General features: G+C 41.3%; 1 protein-coding gene and 1 long non-coding RNA gene across 7 annotated transcripts in view; one reads left to right on the forward strand and one right to left on the reverse strand.

The window, feature by feature from the left end:
• The window catches only part of TMEM219 (transmembrane protein 219), a 50,843-nt gene that overhangs the window by 9,113 nt on the left and 16,808 nt on the right, over positions 1-24,922 (reverse strand). Inside the window, exons 3-4 of one of the 6 annotated variants that reach the window (XM_077907249.1) lie at positions 23,513-23,740; positions 60-258 (exon numbers count right to left, since the gene is read on the reverse strand). In XM_077907249.1, coding sequence (XP_077763375.1) covers positions 60-224 — 165 coding nt within the window. In that variant the 5' untranslated portion in view covers positions 225-258; positions 23,513-23,740. The other 5 variants (XM_077907247.1, XM_077907248.1, XM_077907246.1 and 2 more) reach the window with 5 other exon arrangements.
• On the forward strand, positions 1,210-24,155 carry LOC144319318 (uncharacterized). The gene is made up of 2 exons (XR_013385181.1): positions 1,210-1,667; positions 21,958-24,155. It is a non-coding gene; the product is annotated as an uncharacterized LOC144319318 (long non-coding RNA).

Below are 24,922 nucleotides of genomic sequence, written 5' to 3' on the forward strand. Positions count from 1 at the left end.
GAGGTGAGAGATTAGCAGCATGTGCAAGCTTGTATGAAAAGGATGAGGAAAGTACTCACCTGGGGAATGTCAGGGCTGCGCAGGCCAGTTCTGTGAGTAAGGAGGAAGCCGCCGAGGCCTAGGCCTGAAAGGCCAAGAAGCAGCAGGATCAAAGTGGCACAGACCAAAGGCGGATGGTGGGCCAGACAGAGATGCAGGTTGTGCCCTGCCTGGCAGCTGCCCATGGGGAGGAGAGAGGTCCGGGGCTCCACGGAGAGCCTGCTGGAGGACAGGATGGACAAGAGCCTGCCAGTCAGAAGGCACTTACCCATTTTATTCAAAGGGAAGCTAAAGCATTGAAAAGACCAAGAACTTGCCCCAAGGCCACACAGCCACTTAATGATAGAGCCAGGACAAGAATCCAAGGCTCTTGACTTCCAGTGTTCATCCCCCTGCACCACTTAATAAATGTTTGCTGCATTTCATTTCTGAAGTAATCAAGGCAGAAGCAAAGCAGAACACACTGTGCTGGAAAAAGGAACCCAGAAGAATTGTCAAGGGGAGAAATTCAGGAAGCAGCTTTTCTGGGGCGAGGGTCTGGCTGAAGAGCGGTGCCATCCAATAGCCTAAACAAAGGAAGTGTCTGATGAGAACTCCACTTTGGAGCAAGACCGTTCAATCTGTATCCTCCTCTGCCACTCACTGGCTATGTTAGAAAAATCAGTTAACCTTTGTGAGCTTAAGGATCTGTGAAAGAACACCAAATAATGAAGACTAAATGTGACAAATAAAGCAGTTTTGCATAGTATTCAGCCATGCAGGAATTCAACAAATGTCCATTTCCTTTCTATTTCACTGTGTCATACTGATCTTTAAAACCAGGTGAAGCAACGCAAAAAATACTGTGGTGGAAACTGAGGTTCTGGGGACTTTCACAGAGTGGCATGGGCCAAGGTCTGAAATCCGTCTTCTGTTTCCCTTTTCCAAGCGAGAAGCGACAGCCTGATGAAAAGGAACACCTGGAAACCGGGATAAACATATGGGGTGGGGGGAGAAGGAGGGCTTCGGGGAAATGCAGGTGTCACAAATGCCCAGCCCCTGCCCTGCCTCCCGGCCCCGCACGTCTGGAAAGGGGAAGAAAGCACGAAGGGGGAGGGCAGGGCCTGAGTTCAGCGGCTGGTGGTGCCCCTGGGCCTCCCCTCCCCCCGCAAAGCCCCTCCTGCAGGAACTCAACACCCGCAACATCCCTTCCCGGTTCTGCGGCGTTGGGTCCGCCTGCCGCTCCCTCTCACCGCTCGCAGCCGGGCGGAGGCCGGCGCCCCCCGCGACGTCACGCGTGGAGCAGCGAAGGGGCGGGGTCCGTGCACCCCCCACCCTATCACCACCCACGCGGTGGGGATTCGCATGCGCAGTGTCTACGCGGGCAGCCGCCCGGCCCTTCCCAGACTGGGTGGGGGCGTACCAAGAAGGAAGCCAAGGAAGGGGCAACGGAGAAGAAACTACTCCGCAATCGGTGAGCCAAAGGCAGAGAGGCAGAGGAGCTGATTATAGTAGGGACGGTGTTAGAACTGAAAGCCTCACTCCGGAGACACTGGGGCATTTCAACGGGAATCGCGTCGCAGGCATTTTTCTGTTGGCTCGTCCCCCTCCCGCGCCAGTCGCACAGCCCAGCCGCGCCCAGGTTCCGGGTAAGAATTTGGGGTCCGCCCGGGGGTGGAACTCCAGCCCTAGGACTTTGGCCTTCCGGACTGTTTGGGTTCCGCTCCCCTCTGCAGGCCTAACGTGTACACCTCACGCTTGGCCGCGGGTTTTGGTGGACTCCTTAATGCCTAGGATCCTGTGGCCGCCAGACTGCTTAGTAGAGACCATCTCATTTCATTTTTGCCCATATTTTAGAGATGAGGACATCGAAGTCCACCTTACCTGAAATAGGACGCATGGAGCCAAGAACCCAGGGTTCAAATCCTAACTTTGTGCCTGCCTCCGACAAGCCATAACAGTGCTCTTTTGGGGAACTGAGTTTGTTAAAGGGGTTCAGCCCACCTACCTCACTGGTTGTATGGGAAGCTTACGAGGCAAAAGTGTGGGAAAACATGGGCCCAGTGTGCACTGAACACAACCGCGCTGGACAAATGCTTTTTGAAACAAAACCTCTACTGAGGCTGCGTTAAGACAGGGACCGCGTCATTCCTGTACCACCCCCTCCTGCAAAATTTATAGCCCCAAACCCTTTCACATATGGTAAAATAATCAACAAGGGTGCCAGGACCATTCAATGAGGAAAAGCTAGTTATCTCAGCAAACAGTGTTAGGAAAACAATATTCTCATGTGAAAGAATGAAGTTAAAGCCTTACGTTACACCATATACAAAAGTTAATTCAAAATGCGCAAAAGAACTAAATGTAAGCGCTGAATGATAAAACTCAGAAGAAAACGGGAAAGTTTTGGGACATTGGATTTGGAAATGATTTCTTGGGGTATGACACTCAAAGCACAGACAACAAAAGAAAAAAAATAGGTAAGTTGGACTACACCAACTTAAAAATTTTAAATTTTACCAATTTAAAATTCCTGTGCATCAAAGGACATAACAGAGTGAAAAGTCAATCCATGGAATGGGAGAAAATATTTGCAAAGCAAAACTCTGTAAAGAGTAAATAATATATAGAATATATAAAGAACTCTTACAATGTAACACAACAAAATTCCTGGTTAAAAAATAGGCAAAGGACTTGAAGATATTTCTCCAAAGATATACAAATGGCTAATAGGCATACGAAGAGATACTCAACATTACTAATCATAAGGGAAATGCAAATGAAAACCACAATTAGGGGATGCCTGGGTGGCTCAGTGGTTGAGCCTCTGCCTTGGGCTCAGGGTGTGATCTCAGGGTCCGGAATGGAGTCCCTCATCAGCCTCCCTATGAGGAGCCTGCTTCTCCCTCTGCCTGTGTCTCTGCCTCTCTCTCTCTCTCTCTGTCTCTCATGAATAAATAAATAAAACCTTTAAAAAAATATCCTGGTATGTATATGGGGAGAAATTTATGGCACAGTCTCTCTAAGAGTGGCTGATGAATGCCATTGATTGACTTATTTGAAATTACAAGTGTAGGAAGTATTTTGTTCTCAAAGGAAAAGTAAGTGTGGTTGACAGCAAATTTTCGAACCTAAGAATTGAAAGGCACTCAGGACCGAACAAGTTCACTAATAACCACCCCCACCCCACTTTATTTTCCAGATGCTAAACTGATGTCTGGAGAGGTTAAGGGACTAAGCACAAGTCTCCCAACCAGTTAACCCTCAGTGAGAACTAGAGCCCAAGTGTCCCAACACTGAATCTAATCCTTTCCCACCAAATCCTTCTTGCTTAGTCCTGGCAAGAGATCTCTCCTGAAAGCCTGGAAAAGTCTCTGCCCACCTAACAGTCACACCCAGTCCAGTCTGAGCCAGCACACTTTTCCCTAGTCTTAGTCTTGTGTCCCCAGCCAGCACCTTTGAACCTGGAAGAGTATGCTCCACAAGCCCCAGGTCTTTTCATAGTTTGAGCACAGTATTTACTCAGTAAGTATTTGTTTAATATATTGAAAATGGCTTCTTACAGGCCACTTTCACTGAGAACGTACTAATTTTCAGTGTCATGTTAAGGTTGGGAGCACATCTGTCCACGCTGAATGTTTGTGAAATTTAGGTTAAAAGGTAAAAGAAAGTTTATTTGGTTGACAGCTATTTTTTAGTCCCCACTATGGTCCAGGCACAAAATTAATATCCACGTAAGTAAAAATTTTCTCAATGTTTCTACTAAATGACAAGTCTAATTTGTAGGGTAAGATAAGACATGAAAGTGCATAGTGTAGTGCTGGTACACAATAGGAAGTCAACAAATGGGAGTTTCCCTTCATTATTCTTGTACCGCAAAGTAATTAGGCATATTTGGACAGCAGTTCTTGTAAATGACCATAATTGCTTATTGCATATTTGCTTATGTAGCCCAATGAACAAATTCTACGGACCACTAGAGACAAACTGGTTATAGTAAGGAACTGCCTCAAGGCCTAGAAATCAAGGTAAATGGATGTAAACCAATGTCTTACATAGGAAAAAAGAGTTGGGGGTGCCTGGGTGGCTCAGTCGGTTAAGCATCTGCCTTTGGCTTGGGTCATGAACTCAGGGTCCTGGGATCAAGCCCTGCACAGGGCATCCCTGCTCAGCAGGGAGTCTGCTTCTCCCTCTGCCTCTCCCCAATGCTCATGCTTGCTCATTCTCTCTCTCGGTCTCAAATAAGTAACTACAATTAAAAAAAATATTTTATTTATTCATGAGAGACACACACACAGAGAGACAGAAACAGAGATATAGGCAGAGAGAGAAGCAGGCTCCATGCAGGGAGCCCAATATGGGACTCGATCCCAGATCCTGAGATCATACTCTGAGCCCAAGGCAGATGCTCAACCGCTGAGCCACCTAGGCATCCCAAATAAATAAAATCTTTTTTTTAAAGATTTTATTTATTTATTCATGAGACACATACACACACACACACACACACACAAAGAGAGAGCGAGAGAGAGGCAGAGACAGAGGCAGAGGGAGAAGCAGGCTCCATGCAGGAGCCTGACGTGGGACTCGATCCCTGGTCTCCAGGACCACGCCCTGGGCCAAAGGTGGCGCTAAACCGCTGAGCCACCTGGGCTGCCCCCCAAATAAAATCTTAAAAAAAAAAAAAAAAGTTGGAGGGGAAGAGCACAAGAGGACACAAAACTGGTTGTACACTATAATCAGGCAGCATTATACCAATGTTCTGATTTGGTAATCCACTCACAGGGTCCTGAAGGTGGATGTTACTGGAGAAAACTGGCCTAGACAGCTTTAATTTAACAGGTCATACAGTAGGAGGCAGAAATTGGCTTCTGATTCAAGCCTGACTACAAACAAATGTGAGAATCTGCAAATGTGAGAATCAAAAAGCCAATTGAGAAGGGAATCACCCAGTCCTTTAGAAGGAATGGGGGAAGGGGCTCCTTCATCAGTCCATAATGATAGATTCTTTTCGGAGCTCTGGCCCAGATAAAAGCTCTCAGGGATCTATTTGATTTCTTTTTCTTTTATATTATCAAGCTCTAACACTTTTTGGAGTCACAGACCCCTGTGAAAATCTGATGAAAGCTTTTCATTCAGTCAGATATCCATTCAAGAAACATTTCTGAGCTACCAAGCAGTATTCTCTCTCTTTTTTTTAAAGATTTTATTTATTTATTCATGAGAGACATACAGAGAGAGAGGCAGAGACACAGGCAGAGGGAGAAGCACACTCCATGTAGGAGCCCGACAGGGGACTTGATTCTGGGTCTGCAGGATCACGCCCTGGGCTGAAGGTGGTGCTAAACCGCTGAGCCACCTGGGCTGCCCCCAAGCTGTATTCTGTGAGCTGGGAATACAATAGTGGGCAAAGTATTCAGGATCCATGGCCTCCTAGAAAGTAAAATCTGCCTATGGATCTTCTCCCTGGAAAAATACACTTTTGCCTGAATGTTTATAGGCAGTTTCAATCAGCAGAACCTCAGTTCTCTTGGAGTCCATCCTTGGACAAGAGCCCCTACATATTTCATAAGGTTCCTTCAATTGGACTTCAATTTTGTGTTTAGTTTCGTATCAGAACTGCTGGATAAAATTTGTCTTTCTTTCTTTTACTTCTTCTTGTTGTTTTTAAGATTTTTATTTATTTGAGAGAGAGAGAGAGAGAGAGAGAGAGCGCATGAGCAGAGTGAGGGGCAGAGAGAGAAGCAGACTCCCTGCTGAGCAGGGAGCCAGATGTGGGACTCAATCCTGAGACTCCAGGATCATGAGCTGAGCTGAAGGCAGATGTTAACTGACTGAGCCAACCAGGTACCCTACTTTTTGGTTTTATCCTATTATTCATATATTCAATTAACTCCTACATTCAATGAACATTTGAACACTTATTTAATGCAAGGCACTTGGGTAGGCACTGAGGGAAGGCACATTTCCTACCAATGAAAAGCCTTAGTGAAAGAGACAGATGCACAAAAAATTATGATAAAATGTCAAATACCATAATAGATAATACCATAATATAAAATAATAATAGCTACCCTCTTCTGACTAACTTCTAAATGAGTAAAGCATTTAATGGCCTTCAAATGTCATTTTATCAGTACCAAAGCCAAATCAGCAATATCTCTACTTTATTTTTTTATTTTTTAAAGATTTTTTAAATTTTGGGATCCCTGGGTGGCGCAGCGGTTTGGCGCCTGCCTTTGGCCCAAGGCGCGATCCTGGAGACCCAGGATCGAATCCCACGTCGGGCTCCCGGTGCATGGACAGAGAGAGAGAGAGGCGCAGAGACACAGGCAGAGGGAGAAGCAGGCTCCATGCACCGGGAGCCCGACGTGGGATTCGATCCTGGGTCTCCAGGATCGCGCCTTGGGCCAAAGGCAGGCGCCAAACCGCTGCGCCACCCAGGGATCCCAAAAAAAAAGATTTTTAAAATTTTTATTTATTTATGATAGAGAGAGAGAGAGGCAGAGACACAGGGAGAGGGAGAAGCAGGCTCCATGCACCGGGAGCCCAATGTGGGATTCAATCCCGGGTCTCCAGGATCGCGCCCTGGGCCAAAGGCAGGCGCTAAACCGCTGCGCCACCCAGGGATCCCTATCTCTACTTTACAGGTGAGAAAACCAAGGCTTAGCAATGTTAGAAAACTTACCCATGGTTTTCAACTAGTCAACAGCTACATATAATACACACATACAAGTACGTGCACGTCCACACACACACACACACACACACACACGATAAAATATTGAGAAAAAATAAAATATGTTTGCAAACCTGGAATAAGATACCTTCTAAAGCAAGACATAAATTCCAGAAACCATAAATGAAAAAAAAGTGGATCAACAACTATTTAAAATTAAAAGCCTCTGCAATAATCTCTTTGATATTGGCCTTAGCAACATATGGATATGGCTCCTAAGACAAAAAGAGAACCTAGTGAATGGAAGAAAATATTTGCAAACAATATATCTGATAAGGGGTTAATATCCAAAATATACAAATAACTTCTACAACTCAGTGTCCCCCTCAAAACCAATCCAATTGAAAAATGAACAGAGGATCCAGATAGACATTTTTCCAAAGAAGACAGGTGGTGTATACAGATATACAACAGACACATGAGAAGATGTTCAATATCACTCATTATCAGGGAAGTGCAAGTCAGAACTATAAGGAGATACCCCTTACACCTGTCAGAATGGCTAGTATCAAGAAGAAAATAAATAACAAGTGTTGGCAAGGATGTAGAGAAGAAGGAACCCTCTTGTACTGCTGGTGGGAATGTGAATTGGTGCAGCCACTGTGGAAAACAGTCTGGAGTTTCCTCAAAAAAAGTAAAAATAGAAATACTCTACAATCCAGTAATTCTACTACTGGGTATTTATCCAAAAGAAATGAGAATACTAATTCAAAAAGATACATGCAGTCCTATGTTTATTGAAGCATTATTTATATAGCCAAGATATGGAAGCAAGTGTCCTTCCATAGATGAATGGATAAAGATGTGATACACACACACACACACACACACGCACACACACACACACACACAGGAATGTTCCTCAGCCTTAAAAAAGAATGGGATCTTGCCATTTGCAACAACACAGATGGACCTAGATGGCATTATGTCAAGTGAAATAAGTCAAAGAAAGAGAAATACCATATGATTTCACTTAAGTGTGCAATTAAAACAAAAACAAAACCAGTCTTAAATACAGAGAACAAACTGTGAGTTGCCGGTGGGGAGATGGGCAAAATACATAAAGGAGATTAAGAGGTACAAAAAAATTAAACGCCTCTATTTGATGAAGGATTTCATACAAATGAGAAGTAGGAGAAAATAACTACAATATATATTAATAGTCAAGGGATTAGTAGTAGCTAATAATGCCCCCCTACCGGGTGAAATTTACATAAAGTAAAATGCACACAATTTTAAGTATGAAATTTTGTAAGTTTTGACAAATGTAAACCATGTAAACCTCCCAATCAAAACATAAAACATTTCCATCACTCCAGGAACTTCCCTCATTTCCCTTTCCAGGGAAATGTTTCCTCTATCCAAAGAAAACCACTTTTCTCATGCTATCATCAAATACTTTTTTCTTAAAGATTTTATTTATTTATTCATGAGAGACACAGAGAGAGAGAGAGAGAGAGGCAGAGACACAGGTAGAGGGAGAAGCAGGCTCCACACGGGGAGCCTGATGTGGAACTTGATCCCAGGACTCTGGGATCACGCCCTGGACTGAAGGCAGCGCCAAACCGCTCAGCCACCCGGGCTGCCCTATCATCAAATACTTAATGTTATTTCTTTAAATGTCCCAATTCTCTTAACTAGATTGTAAGTTCTTTAAAGGAAGACCTGCCTATTTTTTTGTCTATTTTTTTTAGTGTGATATATTATACATTTATCATAAAATTTGTCCTTTTAATCATTTTAAAATGTACAGTTCAGTGGTATTACATTCATAATGTTGTACAACCATCACCACTATTTATTTCCAAACTTTTCTTTTTTTTTTTTTTATTTCCAAACTTTTCATCCAAACCGAAATTCTGTAACCATTAAGCAATTACCCATTACCCCCTTGACCCAGATCCCAGTAACCTCTTTGCTACTTTTTATTTTTATGAATTTGTTTATTCTAGATATTTCATATAAATGGAACCATACAATATGTGTGCTTTTGTGTCTGGCTTATTTCTATTAGCATAATGTCTTCAAGGTTCATACATGTTATAGTATACGTCAGAATTTCTTTTCTTTTTAAGGCTGAATAATATTCCTTTTTTAAAAAAGATTTTATTTATTTATTTTTTCATGAGAGACAGAGAGGCAGAGACACGGGCAGAGGGAGAAGCAGGCTCCATGCAGGGAGCCTGACATGGGACTCGATCCCGGGTCCCCGGGATCACGCCTTGGGCTGAAGGCGGCACCAAACCGCAGAGCCACCCGGGCTGCCTGGCTGAATAATATTCCATTGTATATACGTATCACATTTTATTTATCCGTTCATTTGTAGATGGACACTTAGACTGTTTCCACATTTTGGCAGAATAATAAATTTTGGTGAATAATGCTGGTATGAACACTGGTGAACAAGTAACTGTTTGAGTCCTTGTTTTCATATCTTATATGCCTAGGAATAGAATTGCTGGGTCCTATGGTGATCCTATAGGACCTTTGAGAAATTGGCAGATTGGTTTCTACACTAGCCACATCACATTCCATCTTCACTAGCAACATGCAAGGGCTCTAGTATCTCCACATTCTCAACAACACTTATTATTATCTTTCTGATAATAGCCATCCTAGTGCATTGGAAGTGGTGCCTCATTGTGAGTTTTATTTGCATTTCTCTAATAACTAATGTCATTGAGCATTTTTCATGTGCATATTTGTCATTTGCATGTGTTCTTTGAAAAAAATCAAGTGCTTTTTGAATTAGGTTGTTTGTGGTTTTGTCATTTGAGTTGTAGGCATCCTTTATATATTCTGGAAATTAATCTCTCATCAGATATGTGATTTGCAAATATTTTCTCCCCTTCTGTGTGTTGTCTTCCCACTCTTTTGATGGTACCCTTTGATACACAAGTTTTTCATTCTGAAGTCCAATTTTTCTATTTTTTTTTCTTTTGTTGCCTGTGCTTTGATATAATATTTAAGAAATCATTGCCAAGGTCAAGAAGATTTGTCCCTATATTTTTTTCTAAGAGTTTTATAGTTTTAGTTTTTTTACATTTAGGCCTATTATCCATTTTCAATGAATTTGCGTTATACACAAATAAGGTATAAGGGTCAAACTTCATTCTTTTGCATGTGGCCATCCAGTTTTCCTGGCACCATTTCTTGAAGAGACTGTTCTTTCCCCCACTGAGTGATCTTGGCACACTTGTCAAAAATCCGTTAACCATACAAGAAGCATGGCCACTGGCCAGTGTTTCAAGACTTACAAAATATGGATCTAATGATTTTTTAAAATTTAAATTCAATTAATTAACAAATAGTGTATTATTAGTTTCAGAAGTAGAGTTTGTGATTCATCAGTCTTATATAGCACCCAGTGCTCATTACATCCTGTGTCTTCCTTAAGGTCCATCACCCAGTTACCCATCCCCCCACCCCTCAGCAACCCTCAGTTTGTTTCCAATTTTAGTATATGTGCTGCCGAAGCGAGCACCCTCAGTTTGTTTCCTATGATTAAGAGTCTCTTATGGTTTGTCTCCCTCTCCGGAATCTAATAATTTTTCACAAACTTCTTTTACTCCAAGAAAGTCTTTTGTCATCTACCTTGTTTCTCACTGGCTTCATTTAATTTACATAGAAATATTTACCTCTATTCATTAACAATATAAAAACAAAGCAACCTTGAATACCTCCTGTGAAAACAACCTTGTTAACAACACCATTGTCCAAATCTTTTTGATTGTGCACTTCTATCAGGAAGAACTTTTGAGCCTGCACCTTTGATATCTATGTATCTCTTTACTTGTAAAGTTTTTACAATTTTGTTCTACTAATGCATTCTTTATTATATAAATCATGCAAAAAACAGATAATTGAAGTGTGAAAAAATCAATTGACCTTAGATGTGAGGGTTTATTTCTAAGTTCTCTGTTTTATTCTATTGGTCTATATGTCCATTCTTATGCTAATACCACAGTCTCCATTACTGTAGTGTTATAGGAAGTTCAAAATCAGGGAGTGTGAGTCTTCAAACTTTCCTCTTTTTCAAGATTGTTTTGGTTATTTGGGGTCCCTTTCAATTCCATATAAATTTGAGGGTTGGCCTTTCCACTTCTGGAAAAAAAACAAAAACAAAAACACCACTGGGATTCACTAGAGATTGCACTGAACCTAGAGATCTCTTTAATTAGTATTATCATCTTAACTATGTTAGGTATTCCAATCTAAGACACAGGATGCCTGTTTCTTTAATTTCTTTAAAGGTTATCTTAAATTTCTTTCACCAATGTTTTGTAGTTTTAAGTGTACAAGCCTTATACCTCATTGATTAAACTTATTTCTAAGAGTTTTATTCTTTTTAAAAAATGTTTAAAAAATATTTTATTTATATTTTTTCATGAGAGACACAGAGAGAGGCAGAGACACAGGCAGAGGGAGGAGAAGCAGGCTCCTGCATGGAACTCTGGACAACGGACAACATCCCAACCCAAAGGCAGACGCTCAACTGCTGAGCCACCCAGGTGTCCTGAGTTTTATTCTTTTTGATGCTATTGTAAATGGCATTTTTTTTTTTTACTTACTTTCCTGATTGTTCATTCCAAATAGCAAACTTTTATTAAAGTTTGCCATGTACCAAACATGGTGCTATGGCGTTTATTATTTCATTTAAATCTCAAAAACTACACAAAAAACATATTACTTATTATTACCACTGCACTTAATAGATGAAGAAAATGAAAGTGCTTTACAAAAGTTACACATCTAATAAATGGTGGAGCAAATATTTAAACTGAGGTATTCTAAATCTAGATCTGTCCCTTTAACTCTTGAAGTAAATTGTGTCTAGGATAATGTCTTGAATATATTATATAAACTTTACTGATATCTTTCCAAGATATATATATATATATTTTTTTTAAAGATTTTATTTATTCATTCATAGACACACATTCATAGAGAGAGAGGCAGAGACACAGGCAGAGGGAGAGGGAGAAGCAGGCTCCATGCAGGGAGCCCGACGTGGGACCCGATCCCAGGTCTCCAGGATCACACTCCATGCTGCAGGCAGCGCCAAACCGCTGTGCCACCAGGGCTGCCCCTTTCTAAGATATATATTTAAAAAGCTATCTGCCAAATATTTGCATAAATAGAAGATACGATTTTGTATAAAATTATATATATTTTATGTAATTATATGTGTGTGTGTGTGTGTGTATATATATATATATATATACATTTTTTTTTTTACTATATACATATATAGTAAAAATAGGTAGTAAAGAGTCTGGAAGAGCACACAATACCAGTCATTAACTTTACGGGGGCAAGTGACAGTAGTAATTTTGCTTTGTCCAAAAAGGATTTTAGTTATTCCTAATGTAATTTGAGAACAACTTCTTTTTCATCAATTGCTTCAATTATCATCTATACACTGATTATTAAAAAATTCCTGTCTCTAGGCCATACACTGAAGTCAAGTTTAAGGTCCATATTCTGAAATGTCTTTTTTTTTAATTTTTAGTTTTTAGATTTATTTTAGACAGAGGGAGAGACTGTGTGTGGAGGGGAGGGGCAGAGGGAGAGAGAGAATGAGTCCCAAGCAGACTCTCAGCTCAGTGCGAAGCCCAATGTGGGGCTTGATCCTACAACCCCTAGATCATGATGTGAACTAAAACCAAGAGTGCAATATCCAACCAACTGCGCTACCCAAGAACACTTCAAATGTCTTTTTTTTTTAATTTTTATTTATTTATGATAGTCACACAGAGAGTGAGAGAGAGAGAGGCAGAGACATAGGCAGAGGGAGAAGCAGGCTCCATGCACCGGGAGCCCGACGCGGGATTCGATCCCCGGTCTCCAGGATCGCGCCCTGGGCCAAAGGCAGGTGCTAAACCGCTGCGCCACCCAGGGATCCCATGTCTTTTTAATTTAATTTTCATTTTTATTTTTTTTAAAGATTTTATTTATTTATTCATGATAGACACAGAGAGAGAGAGAGAGGCAGAGACACAGGCAGAGGGAGAAGCAGGCTCCATGCCAGGAGCCCGACGTGGGACTCGATCCCGGGATTCCAGGATCACACCCTAGGCCAAAGGCAGGCACTAAACCACTGAGCCACCCAGGGGTCCCAATTTTCATTTTTAAAAATTATTTATTTATTTATTAAGGGGAGACACAGAAAGAGAAGCAGAGACATAGGCAGAGGGAGATGCGGGCTCTCTGCAGGGAACCTGATATGGGACTCAATCCTAGGACCCCAGGATCATGACCTGAACCAAAGGCAGATGCTCAACCATTGAGCCACCTAGGCACCTCTCAAATGTCTTTTTTAAAGCTTCATTCATTGGCAACACCTAGGTGACACAGCTGGTTAAGCATCTGACTGGTGATTTCTGCTCAGGTCATGATCTAATGGGTTTTGGGATGGAGCCCCATGTTGGTCTCCATGCTCAGTGGGAGTTTGCTTGAGGTTCTCTCTTTCCCTCTCCCTTAGCCCCTCCCCCAACTCATGTGCATGTGCATGCACACACACACACACTCTCTCTCTCTAAAGTAAATAAATCTTAAAAAAATTTTTTTTAAGTTCCATTAATTCAACAAACATTTTTTGAGTGCCCCCTGTATACCATGAACTGTTCTAAGTTCTGGGGATCTAATGGTGTGGACACATCTCTGGCTTCAAGAGTCCATAACTGTCTATTCTTAGTATCCTACAGGCATCTCAGTGTATTCATACTGAGCTCGTGGAATGACATCACTGAGAAGGGCAGTGTAGAGACCTCTAGCAGCCCATCCTCCCCAGAGCTATCAAAAAAAAAAAAAAAAAAAAAAAACAACCAGAAAAAACCTGTCAGAATTAACATATCAGAATTCTGGAAGATAGTCAAAGATTTATAGCAACATGTGAGTGCTTAACCAACAGAAAGATCACAGAAACCGAGTAGGAGAGCTTTGTGGTATTTTAATGTTCACTTTACTCCATCTCCATCCTGGCACAGTGACAGTCTTGATGACTGTTTCCAGTGTGGGTACCTGGTCCCAAAGGGAAGAAAACAATAGACCTTTTCTCAAGGAATTATATTAGTCTGTTTAGATCTGCTATGGGTTTCCTGAAGGACTTATTTTGTCTAATTTGGAATACCCTTATTAGGGCAGAGAAACAGCTACATGGAGGAGCTTGCCAGAAAACATTAAAATCTAAAGGAACAAGCCAGTGCCATCTGGGGCAAAAGACAATAGATGAGGCAAACAAGAGATATACCAAAAGCCAGGGAGAAAAAAAATGGGAAATGAGAATCTTTGGAAAATAGGGCTTTGAAAAGCTCTCAGGGCAGAATACATGCTCAGAAAATACAGGAGAAGATCATAGGTTTCATTTCTGGCTGGTCTTTAGGTTCAGCACAAGCAAAATGATCTCTGGATTCAATGCAATCCCTACCAAATCCCAATGGCATTCTTTAAAGAAACAGGAAACTTAAAATTCATATGGAATCTCAGTGGACCCCAAACAGCCAACACTGTCTTGAAAAGAACAAAGTTGAAGGATTCACTTTCCTGGTTTCAAAACACACGATAAAGCTACAGTCATAAAACAGTGTGGTACAGATATAAGGACAGACACATAAATCAAATAAAGAATCCAGAAATAAATCCTTACATACATGCTCAATTGATTTGCAGCAAGGGAGCCAAGACCAATAGAGAAAGGACCATTTTTGATAAATGGGGAGAGGAAAACTAGATCTCCACATGCAAAAGAATGAAGTTGGACCCTTATTTTATACCATGAACAAAAATTAACTCAAATGGAGCATCTGAGTGACTTAGTTGGTTGAGCATCTGACTCTTGATTTTGGCTCATTTCATGATCTCAGGGTCGTGAGATCAAGCCCAGTGTTGGGTTCCATGCTCAACATGGAGTCTGTTCAAGATTCTCTCTCTCCCTCTCCCTCTTCACCTCCCCCTGCTTGTGCTCTAACTAAATAAATAAAATCTTTAAAAAATTAACTCAGAAAGGGATCCCTGGGTGGCGCAGCGGTTTAGCACCTGCCTTTGGCCCAGGGCGGGATCCTGGAGACCCAGGATCGAATCCCGCGTCGGGCTCCCGGTGCATGGAGCCTGCTTCTCCCTCTGCCTATGTCTCTGCCTCTCTCTCTCTCTCTCTCTCTCTGTGTGACTATCATAAAAAAAAATTAACTCAGATGGATCAAAGATCTAAGCTTAAGTGCTAAAACTATAAAAATCTTAGGAGAAAACATAGGGCAAATCTTTGAAATACTGTATTTGTCAATGATTTCTTGGATGTGACACCAACAGCACAAGCAACAAAAATTAAGATAAGTTGGATTTCATAAAAAATTAAAAGTTTTGTGTATTCAAGAATACTACCAAGAGAGTGAGAAAAAAAAAACCCACAGAAGAAAATATTTATAAATCATGTATCTGATGAAGGGTTAATATAGAATACATAAAGAACTCCTAACCAGTCAACAACAGCAAAAAGCAACACAACTTTTAAAATGGCCAAAGGACTTGAACAGATGTTTCTCCAAGGGAGATATACAAATGCCTGATAAGTACATGAAAAGATGCTGAGCATCATTAGTCATTAGGGAAATGCAAATCAAAATCACAATGACATGATACTTCACATCCACTAGGAAGGCCATAATAATAGTAATAAAGAAAGGACAATAGAACATGTTGGTGAGGATGTGGAGAAATTGGAACCCTTGTACATGGCTAGTGGGAATGTACAATGGTGAAGCCACTGAGGCAGGTACTCAATAAACTAAACATAGAACTACCATATAACCCAGGAATTCCACTTCTAAGCAGACACCTCCCAAAATTGAAAACAGGTGTTCAAATAAAAACCTATACACTAATGTTCACAGTATCTCTATTCATAATAGCCAAAAGGTAAAAATAATCCAAATGTCTATCAACAGATGAATGGATAAACAAAATGTGAGGGGAATGTGTGTGTGTGTAACAGAACATTATTCAGCCTTTAAAAGGAAAGAAATTCTGACACATGCCACAACATAGATGCATGCTGAGGACATTATGCTAAGTGAAATGAGCCAGTCACAAAAAGACAAACACTGTATGATTCCCTTATATGAGGTACTAAAATAGTCAAATTCAGACAGAAAGTAGAATGGTGATTTCCAGGTGCTGGTGGGAAAGGGGATTGGGGAATCATTATTTAATGGGTACAGAGTTTCAGTTTAGGGAAATGGAAAAAGTTCTGGAGGCAGATGGTGATGATGGTTACATAGTGTGAATGTATGTAATGCCACTGAACTGTACACTTTTTTTCTTTTTAATTTGAATTCAACTAATTAACATATAGCTGAACTGTACATTTAAAGATGGATAAAATGATAAACTTTATGTTATGTATACTTTACCACAATAAAAAAGATGGAGAAAAAAAAGAATGAAGTACTGACACCCGCTACAACATGGATGAACCCTGAAATCATTATGCTCAGTGAAAGAGGCCAGACAAAAAAGGTCCCATATTGTATGATTCCATTTATATGAAATATCCAAAATAGGCAAACCAATAGAGACAGAAAAACAGACATGTGGTTGCCAGGGGCTGGGCAGAAGTGGTCTAGGGAACAACAGCTTAATGGATTTGGGATTTCCTTTGGGGTGATGAAAATATGTTGGAACTAGTCAGAGGTAATGATTGCACAACATTGTAAATTTACTTAATGCCTCTAAAGCGTACTCTTTGAAATGGTAAATTGTGTGTTATATGTATTTGACACAATTTTTTTTAAAAAACTGAGCTTATTACTTTTGCTTAGTATAGACTCTCTTGCTGTATCTTCATCCTTGGTAACGGTATCATCATCCACCCAGTCTTCCAAGCAAGAAGGGTCTGAGTCAGCCTTGACTCCACCTTCCCCTCACCCCCCACATACCATCCATCATCAAAACTGGAATCCCTTCCCTCCTCTCTACGGCCTTTGATTACTTCAGAATCTCATTATCTCACATTGGGACCAAGGCAACTCTCTCCTCACCTTTCTCACTGCCTCCAATTTCTCCTCCCTTCAATCTGTCACCCACATTAGGTGTGGGTTAGCTTCCTAAAAGAGCAATCACAAGATTCTGCTGCTCTGTTAAAGACCTCTGCTGACTGCAGGAGTAAGTTCTAATTCCTGGTGCATATAAGATCCTTCACTACCTAGCCTCAACCCTGTTTTCCAGCATCACCTTCCACTTTTCACTCCAGGCATTCCACTCCACCGTACTTTTGCTGGTACCATTCTCTTGCTGGTACACAACCTCTTTAATGTTTTTCCCCACTCTCAGAACGGAGTTCCCACCCTCATCAAGTCTCAACAACACTCCACCCATTACAGTACCCAGTACCCTGCATTCCAACTTTCTTATAGAAATTCTATCTCCTTTGGATTGCAAATTCCTGAAAGCAAAGTCTGTTTCACATCCTCCTCTTGTCTATAACCTCAACACTCACCTGGTGGCTGCCACATCATAGGCAAAATTCTGGAGAGTTCCCTTTCTCAGTCTCCTTAGTAACTGTTTCAAATCTTTCCCATGCTCCTCAAATCCTTTACCCAACCTCTGAAACTTCCATCTGAGCTGTCACCAAAAGACCTCACCAGAAAGAGGCCATCAACCATGAAATCCTTGAACATCCTGCCCTTGCCATACACCCTCATGCCCCATATATATACTTGCCTACATACCCATTCAAACGTTCCTCCTTGCCTCTGTTCACAGAGGAACATGCATGTGTCCTTCTCCTCCAGCCCAAGGCCAATCATCTCACTGTGCTCCAGATGCCCTCTCAACTCCTCACTGCTTCCTCAATCATCCTTCTCTGCTTTTCCACCTGTATTCATTCAACAAAATTTACAGAGCAACTCTATGTGCCCAGATGCTAGGATTATAGTGGGGGGAACAAATTACATAATGCTCCAGACCTCATAAAGCCTCCACTGTAGTGAGAAAGCTAAATAATTAACAAGTAATTTTGAAATGGATACAGAGGGAAAGGAATATGAAGATAAAGGGACAGGCCACTTTATTTATTTATTTATTTTTAAGGATTTCATTTTTATTTATTCGTGAGAGACACAGAGAGAGGCAGAGACACAGGAGGAGGGAGAAACAGACTCCATGCAGGGAGCCCAACGTGGGTGGGACTCGATCAGGGTCCCTGGGCAGGCCCTGGGGCTGAAGGCAGCTCTAAACTGCTGAGCCACCTGGGCTGCCCGACAGGTCACTTTAAATAAGGAGGTCAGAGGGATGCCTGGGTGGCTCAGCAGTTGAGCGTCTGCCTTAGGCTCAGGGTGTGATCTCAGATCTGAGGATTGAGTCCCTGAGGACTGAGTCTTGCATTGGGCTCCCTGCAGGGAGCTGCTTCTCCCACTGCCTGTCTCTGCCACTCTTTTTCTGTCTCTCATGAATAAATAAATAAAATCTTTAAAAAAAAAAATAAGTAAATAAGGTGGTCAGAGAGGTGTTTCATTATTTTGGGGGGAGGGTAGTTTTGTGTGTGAAGGTGACTTTTGAGCTGATACCTGAAGTTTTCTGTGTCTGGGGGATGAGCATCCTAGGTGAAGGAACAGCAGTGCAAAGATCAAGAGAAGAAAGGACTGGCTTGTAGGGAGCCTGGGTGACCAGAATATGAATGAGGAGAGGGTGGTGTGGAAAGAGGTTGGGGAGCTACTCCAGGGCTGGGGCCTTGTAAACCATTGTAAAGAGACTGGAGTTCATTATTAAAGGGAATGAAAAGCCAATGGAGATTTTTAAGGAGAATGATGATATGATAATATATACATTTTTAAGTGATCACTCTGGCTACTAGAAGGAAAACAGGCCAAAAGGAGGCAGTAATGGAAAAGAGGAAATTAGGAACAATTCCCAAGGTTCAAGGAAGCTAATCACATGGGGGTGGAGAAAAGTGATTAAATTGAAGATACCAGAGGCAATAGGACTTAGTGATGGAGGGAAAGAAAGAAATCAAGGACTCTTCTCTACTGGTTCCCTTTCCCTCATCCAAAACACACTCATACGCATGGTTTTAACTATCCTCTGATGACTAATTCTAATGGACCCAAAATCCCAAGAGCAAACCTTTTGGCTAATATATCTAACATCCAACTACAGCATATCTGAAAGGACTCATAATGAGCCCATGTTCTATCTGCAGCTGCTCCCGTCCACCCCACTCTTCCCTGTCTTGGTTAACATCACCACCTGTACCCTTGGAATCATCCTTGCCTCTTCCTGACTCCTAAACCATCATATCCAATCAGTCTGAAACTTTACTGCCCTACAGATATTTCTCAAATCCACTCTTCTCTCTGCCTTTCCACTGCTACTGCCTTTGTGCAAATCCTCAAGTCTCTTGCCTGGACTATTGAAACCATTTCTAGACTTGTTCCCCAGAATTCCTTCTCTCAGATGCAGAATAATCACTCTGAAATACCATTCTGGTTATTCATCTCTCACTGCTTTTGTGGTAAAATTGAAGCTTCTTGGTTTGTCCTATAAGGCCCTTGGCAGTCATATTCCTGCTGACCTCTGCAGTGCCATCCTCTACCGCTCTAACCCCTCTTTTCTTTTCTTTTCTTTTCTTTTTTTTCTTTCTTTTCTTTTCCTTTCTTTTCTTTCTCTTTCCTTTCCTTTCCTTTCCTTCCTTTCTTTCTTTCTTTCTTTCTTTCTTTCTTTCTTTCTTTCTTTCTTTCTTTCTTTCTTTTTCTTTCTTTCTCTTTCTTTCTTTTTTTCTTCTTTCTTTCTTTCTTTCTCTCTCTCTCTCTCTATCTCTCTTTTTCTTTCTTTTTCTTTCTTTCAGAGAGATGCAGAGACACAGGCAGAGGGAGAAGCAAGCTCCATGCAGGGAGCCTGACATGGGACTCGATCTTGGGTCTCCAGGATCAGGGCCTGGGCTGAAGGCAGCACTAAACTGTTGAGCCACCCAGGTGTCCCCCCCTTGTACTTTAAACTCCAGTGAAAACTGAACATTGATGGTTCCCCAGACATAAGTTGCTAATTCAAATATTTATGCCTGTGTTCAAGCTGTTTCTTTCACGTGGGTCACTCCCCATTCTCATCTGCCTGAAAAACCCATACTCATCATTTACATGTTGAATTTATATTTCTAGTCTAGACCTCTTTCTCAAACCTCACATTCATATATTTCACTGCCTACTCGACATCTCCACTTGCATGTCAAATGGGTCTCAGAAACTTAACATATCCAAAACTGAATACTTGATCTTTCCCTTTGTAACTTGCCTTACCTTCAGCTTTCTTATCTCAGTTGAAGATAACTCCATTTTTCTTTTCAGTAGCTCAGGCCAAAACATTTGAGATCATTTTTACACCTTTCTTCCTCTCTCATGCCACTTCTAGTTCTATGGCTCTACCTTGAACACATATTCAGAATCCAACTACTTCTTTACCATCTCCATTACTACTATGTTGGTCAAAGCTCCCATCACCTCACGCCTGACGTACTATACTCTCTGCTTCTATCCTTGTCCCCACCCTACAGTGTGTTCTAAATATAACATCAAGAATAATCTTTTTGCTTTTAAAGTAGGCTCCATGCTAGGCATGGAGCCTAATTCAGGGCCTGAACTCACAACCCTGAGATCAAGGCCTGAGTTGAGATCAAGAGTCGGATGTTTAATCGACTGAGCTACCCAAGCACCCCCAGAAAAATCTTAAAAAAAAATTTTTTTTAAAAGAAAGATCATGATACTCTTCTGTTTAAAACCATGCAATGACTTCTCATTTTACCTGGAGGAAAACCAAAGTTGTCTCAGTGGCCTAAAGGCTTGTATTGTCTCTCTGACCCCTCTCCTACTATCCTTCCCCTCTCTCAGTCCACTGGTCTCCTTGCTCCTCTTCAGATATGACCTGAGAGCCTTGTGCTGGCTACTCTCACTATCTGGAAGGCTTTTCCTTAGCTATTTCCTAACTAAATCACTTTTGCCAGGTCTTTGCTTAAAAATCACCTTGACAAGGTCTACCTGACCACCTTACTTAAAATTGCTATTCACATCATCCTCTACCATAGACACTCCTTATCCCCCTTACCCTATTTTGTTTTTTACCTTTCCATGGGTCCTATCACCTTGCAACATACTATATAACTTATTATGTGTACTGGTTATTGACTCACTAAGACATAAGCTTCATGAGGACAGGAATCTTTGTTTTGTCACTAATATAACCTAAGAACCCAGAACAGTTTCTTGCACATAGCAGGCACTTAACACATGTTTGTTAGCTAAATGCATTCTTCAAAACTTATCTCAGATATTAGGTTCTTCACAAAATTTTCCCTAGCTTTGAACAAACCCTAGTCTCCCTCAAACAGATGAAATTAGCTCTTCCCTTCATTGTCCTACTTTTGTACCTTGTACCACTGTTGCATTTTCCAGATAATATGATAGTGTGCATGTCTAGGTTATGAGGGCAAGGTTCGGGATCTGTGCTATTGATTTCTACATTCTTGTGCTCAGATCAAAGCCTCATGATAATATATATGCATTTTTTGGGTGAATAAACTACTAAAGCCACACCAAGACTGAATGTCTAGAAATACCCTATTGGTGAGGGTATGGGAAAAGCAGGCCCACTCTCAGTGTTGATAAGTGTTGATAAGCTTAAACTGATTTAAGCTCTCTGCAGGACAGAGTTAAAATATCTATCAAGGTGAACGGTAACCTTTGACCAGAAATTCTATCTTTAGGAATTTATCTGACAAACTTACTCATTCATGTATTTCAAGATATATTACAAAGATATTCATTGCAGCATTGTTAATAATATCAAAACAAAGAAAACCAATGGAATTGTCCCATCAGTAGGGCCATAATATAATACGATGCATCTGCTAAATAGGATGAGACATATCTACATGCACAGACCTGAAATAAGCTCCAAGTTGAGCTTATTCAAGTGGAACAGTATAATGTAGGAAAAAATAATAGTATGTTGATATGTGTTTCACAAAAAGGAGATTAGATGCACACATGCTTATATATGCATAGTATATTTTGGAAAGATAAATGAGAAACTCTGAACAGGGGCTGCCTCTAGACAAGAGAACTAGAAGTCAGAGTGGGGGGGAATGTATTTTATACTGCATACTCTGTTATTGTTTGAATTTTTTTCTCAAGATTCTATCTATTTATTCATGACAGACAGAGAGAGAAAGGCAGACACACAGGCAGAAGGAGGAGCAGGCTCCCCACAAGAAACCTGATGAAGGACTCAATCCCAGGACCCCGGGACCACAACCTGAGCCAGACAGACGCCCAACCACTGAGCCACCCAGGTGCCCATTATTTGAATTTTTTTTTTTTTACTGTGTGTATCAACTTTTCAATAACAATTAAAATTTTTCAAAAAAAAAACAATTAAAAATTTTCTAAATAATAAAAAAAGTCTCAAAGTTGCATATTGGGCAAGGATGGAGAAGAAATAAAGCCCTCCATTATGCCTCCAGTGATTGGTTAATTGATTGATTGATTAAAAATGACATCTTTTTAGGAGACTCTGTCCCCAATATCTCTCTTTCTCTCTTTCTCTGTCTGTCTCTGTCTTTATCTCATCTACCTTTTTGGTCATCTCTTTCAAAATGAACTACTTGTCCAGAGCGACACCTTGTCAGCAGAATGGTCTGGTGATAAAGAGGACAAGACTGGGACTGGAGATCTGGGCTGGGAACCTGATTTGGCATAGAGCCACTCCTTGAATGATGTGGCCATGGCCCACTGAACTGTGTCCAAACATCTTGATTCAGGCTGTTAAGATCCACATAGTACATGAGAAACAGACTCTCTATAGTGGCTATATTCAGAATGGGGTTCTGAATAATGAGTTTCTTTTTTTTAATATTTCATTTATTTATTCATGAGGGACACACAGAGAGAGGCAGAACATAGGCAGAGGGAGAAGCAGACTCTTCACAGGGAGCCCGATGCGGGACTCAATCCCAGGACCCTGGAATCATGACCCAAGCCAAAGGTAGACAATCACTGAGCCACCCAGGCGTCCCTGAGTAATCAGGTTCTTACAGCAAGGCTCAGCCTGACACTATGAGCACAGGAAGACAGTCTTGACTCCAAGGGCCAGCACTGGCCAGAGTAGTCTGGGATGCCAAGGGGTCAGGGCTAGCTCCAGTATTAGGGAAACTGTTTTGACATCCAGGGAAAATGAAGCAGAAACCTTGGTCCACAGAGTAGAGGTAAACGGAAAGGCAGGGATTTGGTGGGCTTCAGATTCCCAGGTCTCACCTCAGGCAGTCAGAGGAGACTTGGGCTTTTTGGAGAATAGAATAAAGGACATATTGTGTGAGAAACGGTAAGGATTCAGAAAGAGAATTGAGTTAATGGGGTAAAAACTCCAGCACTTAACCTAAAAGCTTTTCCTGTTCCCTCCCATTTTTACAAGCCAAAGTTGTCACTGAACGGGGTTACTTGCTCCTGTGATTCTAGTGCTGGAAGAGTCCTTAAAGATTCTAGCTAATGGTAGATTCTAGCTAATGGTAGATTCTAGCTAATGGTGATGGTAGAATCCTATATTCAAGGCACAATTCATACACTCACAGAACTGGTAAAGCCTTCAGAGACCATAGGACCTGGTATACAAAGCCCCTCTCCTGCTTTCTCCTCAGGAGTAGCATGCCTAGAAGAATTTCCCCCACATCCTTTTCCTGCCTGACCCCAGTCCCAGCTCCCAATAAGGAGCCCATACCTGAGACAGCTCCGCTTTCTCCTCCTCCAGAGCCAGCTCAAAGTCAGGAGGCGGCACACTGCTGTGAAGCCCAGAAAGTCCCCCAGATTGCTCTGTAGTCAGACCAGCTTCATTAAAATGAACTTTGTTCCCCAGAGATTTGATCGTGGAGGTGTTATTGTGTACTTGATCACAGTTCCTATGGCTACAGGCTCACAGTGGGAAGAACCGGTATACATCAGCATCTTCCTGTAAAATAGGGATTTGACCTCATTTATAGTCAAACATGCAGCAGACGACCTTGCAAATGGCACAGCATGAATAGAATTCAGAGAGTTCTAAATGACTTGAGTAGAAAAGAACATTAAATGAAATAGTGCATGTGAAAGTATGTGTTCAATCCCTGGTTCAGCTTAGGTACTTAATGGCTATTAACTATTCATAATATTAATCTTTACATCAGAAGGGAGATCACCCAACAGAAAGGTTGCAAACTGGCAGCCTTTGGCTATATCAAACCCATAGACCTGTCCTGTATGATTTCAGACTACTTAAAACTTGTTTTGAGTTACCTTTTTAAAAATCAGTATCTTTCAGTGAAAAAAAAAAAAGAAGCCAATTTCCAGTGACAATGCCCTCCTGTCCTGTCAAAGGCAACCAAGAACACACCTATAATTAAACAAAATTGGGTTTATTGACTCATTGCAATAGGAAAACCACACAATATGGGAAACTGTAGGGCATCTCAGTAAGAAGATGTTAGAAATGACTTCTTATAGGACTTGAGCTTGTATTAGGTTTTTTGGGGAAGACTCAAGGAAAGGGGCTTTGCTCTGGTTTTAATGCTATGAGAAAGTGGGGATAGTTCTATGATTGGATATCTTAAAAAATTTTATCTCAAAAGTAGGAAGAAAGGAGCAAGACTAAAGCTATAATTGATAAAGGAGCATAATTATCATTAGTAGCCAGGATGGGGATATTTGGTCATTTCTGTTTAGATAATGTTCTTAATGTTCATGATAGAATGGTCTTGTTTTTGTATTGATCCACCACAGTGGTGGCCTTGTTTTATCGTGTTGTGTTTTGTAAAATTGATATGTTATGTTATGTTACATTACGTCACGTTATGTTATGTTCATCAAGAGAAAACCAGTCTGTGAGTGTCATACCGGCTCCTGTCAACACCAAAGCCTAGATGATAGTGTTAGGCCAGCTTCAGGCTGTCAGAGGATGTTTTCTCTTTCTTGTTCTTCCTCTTAGCCAAGGGCAGAAGGATTTAGGCTTCAGGACTTTAGTGTACTATCTAGTTCTTCACCATTGCCAAAGTTTTGCTCATTAGGAGATTGTGGAGAGGGATCCCTGGGTGGCGCAGCGGTTTAGCGCCTGCCTTTGGCCCAGGGCGCGATCCTGGAGACCCCGGATCGAATCCCA

Source organism: Canis aureus, chromosome 8 (assembly GCF_053574225.1).
Source record: "Canis aureus isolate CA01 chromosome 8, VMU_Caureus_v.1.0, whole genome shotgun sequence".
Lineage (NCBI taxonomy): Eukaryota > Metazoa > Chordata > Mammalia > Carnivora > Canidae > Canis > Canis aureus.